The sequence below is a fragment of the Rhinopithecus roxellana genome, chromosome 16, assembly GCF_007565055.1.
Source record: "Rhinopithecus roxellana isolate Shanxi Qingling chromosome 16, ASM756505v1, whole genome shotgun sequence".
NCBI classification, from domain to species: Eukaryota; Metazoa; Chordata; class Mammalia; order Primates; family Cercopithecidae; genus Rhinopithecus; species Rhinopithecus roxellana.
The window spans coordinates 42,866,225-42,879,611 of record NC_044564.1 but is presented as its reverse complement, the minus strand read 5'-3'; the positions used below and the strand labels follow the sequence as shown (position 1 = coordinate 42,879,611).

At 42.0% G+C, this 13,387-nt stretch overlaps 1 protein-coding gene and 1 long non-coding RNA gene across 4 annotated transcripts in view; one reads left to right on the top strand and one right to left on the bottom strand.

Annotated features, from left to right (window-relative positions):
- Positions 1–3,676: 3,676 nt before the first annotated feature.
- The window catches only part of LOC115893871, a 46,028-nt gene continuing 36,317 nt past the window's right edge, over positions 3,677–13,387 (top strand). For all 3 annotated transcript variants that reach the window (XR_004053898.1, XR_004053897.1, XR_004053896.1), the window contains exons 1-4: positions 3,677–3,828; positions 5,088–5,185; positions 6,908–7,358; positions 7,542–7,607. This is a non-coding gene — a long non-coding RNA (uncharacterized LOC115893871). The remainder of the gene's footprint in view (positions 3,829–5,087; positions 5,186–6,907; positions 7,359–7,541; positions 7,608–13,387) is intronic.
- Positions 9,661–13,387, bottom strand: part of PRUNE2 (prune homolog 2 with BCH domain) — a 296,911-nt gene continuing 293,184 nt past the window's right edge. The window contains 1 exon segment of the mRNA XM_030919141.1: positions 9,661–12,898. Within this exon segment, the coding sequence (XP_030775001.1) occupies positions 12,868–12,898 (31 nt within the window). The 3' untranslated portion in view covers positions 9,661–12,867.

Here is a 13,387-nt window from a genome sequence, read left to right as displayed (position 1 = left end):
GATGAGGATATTTTTGTCTAGAAAACATCGTCAAATGCGTAGGGCCCACACTCAGGGCGACAGTGTGGTATGACCCCAGACCCTGCCATTCATCTTGTACAAAGGTGTGTCTCAGCGGGTGTCACTGACATTGAGTGCAATAGCAACAGCGTTCCCTGGGACTGTACAGCACAAAGCCTGACACCCTATACACAGTGTTTCAGTCAGGGAAACACTGTGCCTGAATAAGCTGACAATTTGGGGATGGCGACTGGCCCAGGGTCTCTCCAGAGCCCAGCTTCGCCAACCGCAGATTACTTTCTGGCATCAGATGCTGTATAAGGGGCTCATATTCCTGGGGGAGCCTTAATGACAGGCTTAATTCTGAGAACTGCATCAGAATCTCCAGGTTTAGGGCAGGGTCCCATGACAGCAAGAGCTCTAGCCTTTTTTTTTTTTTTTTCATTATATTATTATTATTGAGATAGGGTCTCACTCTTTTGCCCAGGCTGGAGTGCAGTGGCATGATCTTGACTCACTGCAACCTCCACCTCCAGGGTTCAGGTGATCCTTCTACCTCATCCTCCTGAGTAGCTGGGACTACAGGCACACACCACCACAACTGGCTAATTTTTGTATTTTATGTAGAGATGAGGTTTCACCATGTTGCCCGGGCTGGTCTTGAACTCCTGAGCTCAAGCGATCCATCTGCCTTAGCCTCCCAAAGTGCCAGGATTACAGCCTTGAGCCACTGTGACTGGCCAGGAGAGAGTTCTAATCTTTTGAAGACTTTCATCTGGAAATTCAAGTATCCCTGGAAACCTAAGCTGAAATTAGCTTGTTATTTTCTGGGGGCCACAGTTACAGGTTTGAGTTTCTTTCGGGAAGCCAAGGAGCAGTTTAAGGACTTATGGCAGCTGCATCCCCACCCCGCCTCTGAGCATCGGGCTCTGCTCCTTTCTTCTGTAGGAGGGTTTGGGATGGTGCTGATCATCAGGCAGCTCAGGGGCATGGCCATGCTTCACCATGGCAGAGTTTGAACTGTGACAGCAGGTGGTAATTTCCCTCTGCAGGGATTTCTGTTCTATCCACTTACATGGCTTCAAGTAATGTTCATTTGCTGCAGGATAATTTACCAAGCTATTTAGTGCTGCTTTCTACTCCCTGCCAAAAAAGATTTTCAAAAGGAGGAAAAGGTAATTGTATCCTCGTTTCCAGGAAATTCTGGGCTGCCAATCTTAGAGGCCATGTATTAGTTATCTGTTGCTGCATAACAAATTATTCCAAATCTCAGTGGCTTAAACCAAGAAATACTTATTATCTCACAGTTTCCGTGAGTCAGGCATCAGCTGCTTAGTTGGCTCAGGTTCTCTTGTAAGCCTGGACTCAAGTTTGGCTAGGGTTCCAGTCATCACAAGGAATATCTTGAGGATCCATCTGCTTCCAAACTCACTCACATGGCTTTTGGCAAGCCTCAGGTACTCTCTGGCTGTTGTCCTACATATCAGTTCCTTGCCACGTGGGATTCTTTGTTGGGCAGCTCACAATTATGGTAGCTGGCTTCCCTCAGAGCAGTGAGGGAGGAAAAGAGAGAGGGGAAACAAGATTGAAGTCACTGTGGTTTTATAAGCTAATTCTGGGAGTGACATTTCATCACTTTTGCTGTGTTCTGTTGGTTAGAAGTGAGTCACTAGGTCCAACCCACACTCAAAGGAGGGGATTACACTAAGGCATGAATACCAGGAGGTGGAGCTCACTGAGGGTCCTCTTGACGGTTGCTATTCTGGGTTATTAATTTTTTTTTTTTTTTTGAAATGTGTGGTTCTCAGCCCAAAACAAAGTTGCAAGGCATCTGTTAGAAAGATCTATCTAGGCCCCTGTGTGGAAGGTGAATTTGGCAGGGTGTTTCTTGGAAGGTATGGTGTCTGGAGATTGAGTTGAAAGACAAGGAGTTGCCCAAGGTTAGCAATGCTGCAAGGACTTGAGGAGCTGTGGAAGGAAATTCCACAAGCATCAGTTTCCTATCAGGAAGTATCCTGTGTGGCAGCAGGAACTTTTGATGAAGTAAACACGTTTGCTGGGGGCAATGAACATCAAACACCGTGGTCTCAGGAGCTACATAAAAGTTGCCAGATACCCTAAAGGTCAAAGAGCCTGCGGAGCCACCTGCCTTTGAATGGACCACAGGGTCTTGCACAATGAACAACCGCATAGCAAACATGATGTGCCGAAGATCAAACAATATTTTCTAGGCAATTTGTGACAGATTTCACCACTTAAGAGTAAAAGAGCCCCCATAGTGACTGATATTGGGAGTCTTCTAATTCTAGTAAATGGGGACATCTTCGCCTGTTTGTGCTGCTAGAACAAAATTACTACAGTGGATAATTTACAAACAATAGAAATTTATTTCTCATAGTTTGGGAGTCTGGAAAGTCCAAGATTAAGGTACTGACATTCAGTGTCTGGTGAGGGCCTTCTTGCCATGTCCTCACATGGCACAAGGCGGAAGAGCAAAAGAGCCCAGCTAGCTTTCTCCAGCACTTTATTGAGACAGGGTCTCACTCTGTTGCCCAGGCTGGACTGCAGTGGTGCAGTCACAACTCACGGCAGCCTCAACCTCCCAGGCTCAAGTGATCCCCCCACCTTAGCCTCATAAGTAGCTGGGACTGCAGGCATGAGCCACTACATCTGGCTAGTTTATAAAATTTTTTTATAGAGACAGCATCTCCCTATTGTGTCCAGGCTGGTCTCAAATCGTTGGCCTGAAGCGCTCTTCCTGCCTTGGCCTCCCAAAGTGCTGGGATTACAGGCATAAGCCACTGTGTTTGGCCCCTCCAGCACTTAAAAAAAAAAAATTAGAAAGAGACAGGGTCCCTCTGTGTTGCCCAGGCTGGTCTTGGACTCCTGGGCTCAAGTGATCCTCCTGCCTTGGCCTCCCAAAGTGCTGTGGTGGGATTACAGGCATGAGTCATTGCACCTGGCCCCCTTTAGTATTTGTATAAGAGTTTAAGCCCAGCCATGAGGATGGAGTCCTAATGATTTAATTATCCCCTAAAAGACCCACTCTTAATACTATCACACTGGGTCTTAGGTTCTAACACATGAGTTCTGGGGGAATGCCAACATTCAGACCATAGCAGGAGGTTAGAAGCATATATAATCTAATTTAGAAAAATTAAGCATCACATAGACATCTCTTTTATCATGGTATTATGAAGATATATTATATTTATTACTTAATCTATCACTCTTTGTAGTAGGTATCGCTTATTCTTTTTATAGAAGGAGGAACTGCAACCCAGAGAAGTGAATATATGTTTAATGAGCTAACACGGAAGAAGAAACCAGGGCTGGAGAACCCCCTGTATCGTGAGGGGTCATTTGGAGTCACTTTACCTGGCTTAAACCAGCAAACAAGAAAGAAGGAAATATATTGACTAATATAATAGAAAAGTCTGGAGTTAAGACTGCAATCAGGCTGCACAGTTGATTCAGGGACTCAGTTAAAGCCATCAGGATGCTGTTTCCCTCCGCTGTTCATCTCTCTTCTTCTATGCTTCCTCATTTTCAGGCTTCTTGTGGTAGCAGGATGCCTCCCAGCAAGTTCAGACCTAAAACTTTCCAGATTCAAGTGCCCCTAAAGATGTGGTGGCTCTCACAAAAGTCCCTGCCAAATCGTATTGTGTCTTTCAGGTTCCAGTTGGGTCACATATCCATCTCTGAGTCTGTCACTGGGAGAATGGGATGCTTTTTTGGACTAGGCCTGTCTTCCATACCCATCTGGGACAACAGGACTTGCTCTGGGGACAACTTCATCTGTATATGAATGGAGACTGAAGAATGGAGGTAATCTCCCCAGGAATGAGTATTGTTGAGTAGAGGTAGAGTTGATTTCCACTGGTAGAAATGATAACTCCAAAGATGACATTTTGCTGCTCGATTGAATAGTACCCAAATTCATCTATTAAGTAATTCATTTGAACATTCCTGATGTTACATCTCCTATTTTTGTTCTTTTGACCAGTCTTAACATCTTACTTAATATAATTAATTAATGAGTTAAGCAAATCTTTAACGTGTGTTCACTTTGCATGAAAGTCATGTTTTTAACTTTCTTTTTTCTTTTTTGAGACAAGGTCTCACTTTGTTGCTCAGGCTACAGTGAAGTGGCATGATCACAGCTTACTGCAATCCTGACCTCCAGGGCCTCAAGCAATCCTCCTGCCTTAGCCTTCCAAGTAGCTAGAATTACAGGGGGGCTCCACCATGCCTGGCTAAGTTTTTAACTTTTTGAAAATTGTATTTCAACAATTGAGAGGAAGCTACACTTCTTTTACTTACAACCCTCATTCCCTCATTTTTCTTTCTTTCTTTTTTTTTTTTTTTTTTTTTTTTGAGACGGAGTCTCGCTCTGCTGCCCAGGCTGGAGTGCTGTGGCCGGATCTCAGCTCACTGCAAGCTCCGCCTCCCGGGTTCACGCCATTCTCCTGCCTCAGCCTCCCGAGTAGCTGGGACCACAGGCACCCGCCACCTTGCCCGGCTAATTTTTTTTTTTTTTTTTTTTTTGTATTTTTTAGTAGAGACGGGGTTTCACCATGTTAGCCAGGATGGTCTTGATCTCCTGACCTCGTGATCCGCCCGTCTCGGCCTCCCAAAGTGCTGGGATTACAGGCTTGAGCCACCGCACCTGGCCTCATTTTTCTTTAAGATCGCCTGGACAATATTTATCTTCAGGGATATCATAGCTTTAAATGTAGCTAACATTTTAAACAACTTACCATCTAGGCTAGCCAGACTTCTTGAAAGTGGTTCCTCCAACCCCCAGCCAAGCTGCCCTGGCAGATGCTATCTGGAATTGAGATGAGCTATTCCTTCTGATTCCTGCCCAAATTGTAGATTAGTGAGCAAAATGAAGGAATGGTACTGTTTTAAGCCACTCAGTTTTGGAGTTATTTGTAACACAACAAATGAATGATACAAGGAGACTTTCCTTTACACACATCTTTGTCTGAAATTTTTATAACAAACCCTGTTACATTTAAAATTTTGTTGTTGCTGTTGTTGTTATTTTTTCTGAGACAGAGTCTTGCTCTATTGTTGCCTAGGCTGGAGTGCAGTGGTGCAATCATGGTTCGCTACAATCCTGACCTCCCGGGCCCAAGCCATCCTCCTGCCTCAGCCTCTCAAGTAGCTGGGACTACAGGTGTGTGCCACCATGCCTAGCTAATTTTTAATTTTTTTTTTTTTTTTTTTTTGTAGAGGCAAGGTCTTACCATCTTGCCTAGGCTGGTCTTGAACTCCTGAGCTCAAGTGATCCTCCTGCATCAGCCACCCAAAATGTTGGAATTACAGGTGTGAACCACCATGCCTGGCCTACAATTTTTGAATACATATTTTGAGGAAAAATTAAAATTAGAAACATAGCAAGAGTTTCTATATGTACTTCCTTTACTTATATCCTAAGTGATACTCAATTTCAAAGTCATTCTAGTTGTCAACAGATATTTCTTCAGCAAATACTGCTATGACAGTTATTCTGGATTTCTTAGATCATTTTTCACTGAAGAGAACAGGAAAGGTAAGGGAGGATGGAAGCTGTACCTGGACTATAAGGAAAGTAAATATTATCCAGGGCTGAATTTAGTGGTCATTTTCTTTCCTGCTTGATCAATGCTCCTTTCCTGCTTGATCAATGATCCTTTCCTGGTATCATGTTCTCCAAACTTCAGGTGAATGGACCGACCCTTTCCCTATTCTCAGTTTGGAGAAAGTGTTTTCCCGTGTTATATTTTTCATTTATGAGATATCTCCACCTATTGAAGGTGGGGGATTGGGGTGAGGCTATTTTTGCTTCAGAACTCATTGACCGAATATTCCATGGTCCCTCAGGAGTGGCTCCACTCTGCGCAGTGACGGCTGGCTGGTTCTGGGGCTGGTCTTTCTCGGGCCCTACCATGCTCCACACTCACCTGTGTTCCCCGCAGAGAGCCTACTTAGGCTTTAAGGCCAACTCAGATGCCCTAACTGGGAATCTGTTGATCTTGCCTGGTATTTAATTCCACTTCTTTTTGAAAACTAATTTTCCTTTGCAGAAACACCACTCCCCTACTTCAGTCACTATGGCTTGGTTGGGGCTGATTCCCTTCTCTCTCTCCAAGGGTCAAGATACGACCCAGGCCCAACTAAGCCTGCATAATCCACCCCTTTCGTTGCAGTGGTTGGCTCATAGACAAGCAACTAACTTGGTTCAATGAAATGCAGCCCCGGCTCTTCTGCTGGGATTAATGGGAAGGAGATGACCCTTTCCAATAGGTTGAATCCCAGTATGTGTGATTTCAAAGACAATGAGATAGTACAGAAATGGTCTCATCAGCTCGGGGAAGCGAGCATTTACTAACCCCTTCTCAGAGATTGGAGGGGGCACAGAGAAATGATAGTGGGAGTTTGTAGTCTGAGATTGAAACCAGGCTTTGAATAATCTGAAGAGTTGTGCTAGTTGAAGTTGTGGAGAAACAGCAGAAAAGGCTCCATCTGAACATTGAGAAACACCTTCCCTAACAGGTAAGAGAAAACAGAGGAGCTCAAAGAGGAACTTGCAGAAGGCACCAGGGGTGTGGTGGGCACAGTTTCCAGGTAGCCTCCAATCATCCCTATTTCTTGATAGTTACACCCTGTGTCCAATTCTCCTTTTGAATGTGGCTAGAGCTAGTGACTGACTTCTTTTAAATTTTTTTTAAAATTTTTACTTTTTGGAGATAGCATCTTGCTCTGTCACCCAGGCTGGAGTGCAGTGGGGTAATCATGGCTCACTGCAGCCTTGACCTCCCAGGCTCAAGAGATCCTCCTACCTCAGCCTCCTGAGTAGCTGGGACCGCAGGCAAGTGACATCTCACCTGGCTAATTTTTATATTTTTTGTGGCGACAGGGTCTTTCCATGTTGTCCAGGCTGGTTTCAAGTTCCTGAGCTCAAGCTATCCACCTGCCTCAGCCTCCCAAAGTGCTGAGATTACAGGCATGAGCCACTGTGCCGGTGACTTACCTCTAACCAACAGAATAGAGCAACAGTGAGAGGATGTCAATTCTGTGGTAGGTTGCAAAAAATTGTAAGTTCCTAGCAGTCTTTCTCATTGGTTTTAATATAAAAAAGCTGCTGTGCTGGAGGGACCCATGAGGCAAAGAACTGAGAGCAGCCTTTAGCTAACAGCCAGCAAGGAATGAGGTGCTCAGTCCAGCAACCACAGAGAAACTGAATCCTGCTGATGATCATGAGGGTAAGCTTGGAAGCAGATTCTGTCCCAGATGAACTTTGATTGTGTCTTGTTAGAGACTCCTTGATTGCACCTGTGAGAGGCCCTGAAGCGGAGGACCCAGCTAAGGTATGTCTGGATTTCTCACTCACAGAAACTGAGATCATAAATGTGTGTTGTTTTAAGCCACTAAGTTTTGGAATACAGTCGATCTTCATTATTCACAGACTTTGCACTTGCAAATTTGCCTACTTGCTAAAATTTATTTGTATCCCTAAAATCAATACTCAATACTTTCACATTCATTTACAGGTACGTGCAGAGCAGTGAAAAATTTGAATGGCCTGAGATACACGCTCCCTGCTGAGGTCGCACAAGGTGAGGCTCTGTCTTCTTGTTTCAGCTCTCAGCAACAAGTATCCTTTTCACAGTTTCCTGTATTTGTGTTTGTGTTTTTTGCATTGTTGAGCTTTTTGTTGATTTCACTGTTTAAAATGGCCGCCAAGCTAGTGATGAGGGGCTGTTTGGTATTCCTAAATGCAAGAAGGCTGTGATTTCCTAAATGCAAGAAGGCTGTGATGTGCTTTATGGAGAAAACACCTGTTGCAGAAGCTTCATTCAGGCGTTGAGTTATATTCAGGTTGTTGGCTGTGAATTCAGTGTTATCAAGTGAAAAATATACATTAAATAAGAAATCTTTAAACTGAAAAACACATAGAACAAACTTATGTATTGACCGGTTACCCCAGGAGCGACGGATCAGTATTCACTAACTCAGTGTTCTTGGTGACTTTATAGGACATAACGACTGTGGAAAATGAGAATCAACTGTAATTTATTAATACAGCAATAGATATTAAATATAGTGGGAAAGCAATGTAATTCAGCTCACTGGTCTAAGGAGGAAGTTTCACAAGGGAAGCATGATCCAGTGTTAAGGGCTACAGGTCCCTCACTAGAGCTAAGGCTAGAGAGATCATGGGTAGCAGTTACTGGTGTCTAACATCTAAGTATCACTGGAATGGTTATATATCGAGAAGAAATAATTCTGCCTAGTTAAGAGGGTTATTTTGAATGGATGTGAATGAAACTATCTAGGAAAATCAGCCTCGTGAGGCAATCTGCTTGCTCCATAAAGCCCACAGCTGTTTGAGGATTGATGTGTCAAAAGCCACCAGCTCTGAATTAAAAGCTCCATGACTGCATAGGATGATGCAACCCGGGGCGGGCTTCTGGCACTCTGCAGCACACGGATACAGCCAGCACAGGGACACGGCACACACAAGAGAAGCTGTAGAAGGGAATGGCTCCTTGGGGACCCACAGTGCCCAAACACAGCTTTTCTGTAATCTATGACTGAAAGTCTTGGCTTCAACGACTGAAGGCTTAAGTTGTCCTCATTTTATTTATTTTTAACTTCAGCTTATAAAAGACCCCTTATGATTTTGATTTTTAATTAGGCCCCCAACTTTATCCCTGATCTCCATGCCCTACCCTTACTCAAATGAGTGTGTTAAGTCCTTAAATATACATGGATTTTGGAGAATACGTTGTTTTGTGTGTGTATGTTTATGTAAGTGGCACTATGTTATAAACATGGAGTTCTTTTTCCACTCTACCCTATGATTTAAGTGTTGCTTTATGAACACATGGTTTGTTGCTTCTCACAGCTGTGGTATACCATAGGGTGTATTCAGCATGATTTACCCAGCCCTTTCCCTAGCGCTGGACACCTAGCCCGCCTCCAGTTTCCATCACCAGAGTTAGGTACGAGAGCAGAATGAATGTAGCAGTACTTCTTGTAGTTGAATATCCTTCCTTTGCTGCAATTACTTGTCAGCCTTTTCTTCTGCTTCATCCCTTTCTTGGGTATAGGACAGTATCTACCATAACTCATTTTTAGATCATGAGAAGATGCAACGTCTCACTTTTTGTAGAGCAGTTTCTCCTTTGACTAGTCCAACAACTTTCTCAGAGGTACACATGTGTTTATTAAGTTAAAAAAATAGCATAGTCATGATTCTCAACTCTGGTTTTGCCTAAAGGTTGCGAAAATGGGGGGAAAAACTCCAACTAAAAATAAAATGATATTTAATACATTTTAATTTAAAAATAAATATATGCCATAAAAAGGCAAGGAGCAGAGAGAGGAAAAGACAAAAATCAAGTAACCATGAAACATGGAGATGTTTCCAAAATAAGAAATCGCTTATCCAAAGAGTAAACAACACAGTTTGAAAGCTTGGCGTATTGAACTCTGAGATAGGAAAGGCAAAAATGAAGAGAGAATAAAGTTTGGGTGTCCAGAAAAGCCAAAATGTACACAGTTCTCCAGTACCAAGTGCCAAGCTAGACTGATGTCCAGATAAAACTGCTGCAAAGTGAAACCAGAGAAAGATTCTTGCTGATTCAAAGAAAGAAAACCATAACATGCAGAATCAATTTTTATTTCTGAATTATACAGCAAGGCTATATAGATATATTATGTCATTACAGATTTTTATATTAATCTACATTAGGGAGAATTTATTTACCAAAACAAAGTCTAATAGATACTTTATTCTGAGCAATCCAATACATGATAGAAAAACCTTTAGATATAAAAGATTAATTTGTGCACATCTAAATGTTTCTAAGGGAACAAACTACTGAGGCATTGTGACAAGATGAGAGTTGCAAACATAGTACCATAACTGAATATTTAAAATTATATCTTAACAAAGGCTAGGAGTAGTGACTTCCTCACACACCTCAGAGAATGTCTTAGAGAGTAACCCCATAGAACATTGTACAGGTTTCAACAGAAACTTCAGGATTTTCTTCCACACTGAGCTACTGCCCTCCAACAAATTTTCTCACTCCTTGACAGTATCTTCTGTGCAGATTTCTGTTCTCTTAATCAAGGAGCTTTGAGAAACAATGCTTTTGCCCCAATGACCCCTTGGTTCCCTTAACTACACATCTATAGGGGAAATGCAAAGCAGTTCCCAGAAGTCAGAACCAAAGCAAGAATGCTCAGAATGCAAGAGCTGGAGAGCTACATCATGTGAATGTTTACCTCTGTCTACCTATCTGCTTAGGGATTATTTTTCTAGAATTCATCTAGGATTCTATTTACTGGGGGTGAATTTACATGGTAGCTTTTCACTAGCACATGCAATTAAATTGTCTTTTCAAGATAATAAAATAGCAGATACCTAAATATCAGAGTGGTTATGCAGACCACAGAATAGCTGAAACAAAATCATTGATTGGGATAAATGCCCACCATTTTCATATAGGAAGATGAGGCTTCAAACAGCATACCACCTGAGTAGTTTTCCATAGATGAGCTGGACAAGTTAAAAATATATATATGTATAAAAATGGTGAGATTGTCACTGTGTCTGTTTGGCTATAACAAGAGGCCTCTATGAACAGCTCTACGCCCTCAGGTTTGCACCACTACACTGAACACTGGATTCTTCATTACTTCCTGTGACAGGGTGACCATGGAATTCATTTTACAAAATGGGATGCTACTGAGTGTAAGTAGCAAATAGGTGAACAAACAGGAATATTGGGTAACTGTGTTTATGTCAATACTATGTTCTGGGAGAGGCGTAATTTGGGTTTTCAAAAGTGGAGAGGGGCTATGGGAGAGGGTGGGCTGTAGGGTTTTTCTGTCCAACAAGCCAGGTGTTATGAGGGAGGAGATCCAATAGAACATACAATTCAACAAGATACTCGCTTTTGTATCTTGATCAAGAGGAGAAAAGAGAAAACGATGGAGGCTTGTGGAGGAAAGAGGGCCGACCTGTGCATGTGGGGGTACATGCAGAAGGACAGGAGGAGACAGACGTGAAGCAATGAGGTCAGAGAAACTCAGTCACCTGTGCAATGACGTCTACTTCAAAGCAGTTACAGGCTCCTTCTACCAAGAGCTCCAAGTATCCTGGACAGCTCTCCCCAGTGAATTTTCTACCGTGAGACTAGGGGGGAACTCTTCTCTCCCCTTCATTTTCATTTCTGCCAGCTTCTTTGTAATAGGAGACACTGGAGACTAAGAATGGTTCCCAGAGTCAGGTGTGGACTTCAGCCAACACCTGTAAATACTAAAGAGGTGCTTCTAAGAAGGCTTCATTTTTGACAATTGCAACCTAAGCAGTGATTTTGTGGCTAGGGCTCCTCATCTTTTTCAGCAGGCTATTTCTTCTATTTTACTGTCTGTGAATGGCAAAACATTTATTTTTGACAAAAATAAATTAGTTTGCAGCCTCATTTGTCCGTTCCGTTACAGAAACTATCTAAATACAAATTGGGGTGGACTAGGAAAGGATGCGTTTGCTAGAGCAGGGGTCAGCAAACTTTTTCTGTAAACATACTCAATGTTTTAGGCATTGTGGGACATATGGTCTGTTGAACTGCTCAGCTCTGCAGTTGTGCGAAAGTAGCTGTAGACAGCACAAAAACAAGTTTGTGTGGCTGTGTTTCAGTAATACTTTATTAATGGGTACTAACATTTGAATAATTTTCATGTGTCATGAAATATTCAAAAATGTTTTTTCCAACCCCAAATATAAAAGCCATTCTTAGCTTGCAGTGGTGAGCTAGAGTTAGCTGTGGTTTGCCACCCCACCCCGCTAGAGGCCTACAGACTTGAAATCTTGTTGGCATTTTACAGGGCATATGAAGACTATAAAGGAAATATTTTGTACATGAAAGTACATACTCATATTTAATTTTAAGCCTATGATCAGATTACAGTGTTTTAAAGCAGATCACTTTTTATAATGCATGCGAGAGAAGAATTCATGGATAACTGAATGCTACCAAATGATTTTTGAGTAGGCCACCTTGCACTTGCGCTCTTGGCACTTATAAGGTAACATCTTGAGCTGAGTTTATGGCCTGAAGCTCAGACAGCTACCAAACTTGCAACACTCATTTTTAAATTTCACAACGTGGAGGTCACCAATATTCATCACAAAAATGATCTGTTAAAAGACCGATTTACATAAAATGTAACGACCAATCTGACAACTAAAATAAAGTTGATGTGGATTAGAAAGCCTGGCTTCCCTTTGAGAAGTTAAAGGAGATTCTAGTAAACAAGAACAAAGTGGGCACTTAGCTGATGATGGTTTTATACCTTGTGTGGTTTGTGGTTGTCCTAGTCAGGCTTAGGATTTTAAAGGTGGAGTCACACAGGGGTAACTTTCCTGGGAAGAGTTGAGCCCTGTGTCCTTTAAACCTAATGCAATCACCAAAGGGTAATCCAGCTAATCTATGGAAACAAATCCACTAATATTTAACAGTGGATTAAAGGTATCTTACTGGTACTGGTAAACACCTGTCTAAGGGACGAAATATCACCACACTGTGTCAACGAAGTATTGAAATGGAAGGTCGTACTTTCTTGCTAAGGCTCAACTAAAATCTTTGAGGCACATAATTGGCAAAATAGGAAAGTACACACAATTTCATAAAATACGTTAAGAGTAAACAAACTTTCTTCCTATTTTTCCCCTTAGAAATTTAGAATGGCACCAGGTAGTGCAAAGTGGAAAAAGGTAACATTAGCCCTGTCTCTTTCAGGTAGGTATGTTTCAACAGAACCATGAACCAGAAAAGCATCCTCTTCTTCCAGTGTGGCCAACTAGGGCTTTTCTTTCAGCTTCAAGTCAATACTGTGAAGAAAAGAAAAAGAGAGAGAAACATGGAACCCAAATGAGAAACATTTAGTAATGATTTGGGTAGCACTGCGTTTGCTTTTTTCCTCAAAGGACATACTGAAAATATTTTAAATCATGCAAGTTTCTTATAATAGAAAAATCTGGTAAAACCCAATCCTCCTCTTGTCAGGCTTTTCTCCAACATGTGAAATCTGTTTAGTTTTACAAAATTGTCTCTGGAAGCATTTTACACCTTTTCAAAATGATCCAGGAAGGTAAAAAAAAAAACTCATATAAAGGCACATTCCCAAAGTCAATTAAGATAAGGAGCATTAGTGTATTCTGGAAATCATGCCATTTTATTTATTTTTAATAAATGACCTTTCCTTATGAAGCAAACAAATGTTCTGCCTCAAGTCAGTAATGTCTGACAAGCACTAAATAGTAAGAAATGGTAAACAATAAAACAACACCAAACATTTTCTAGGAGCCAAAGGATTTGAC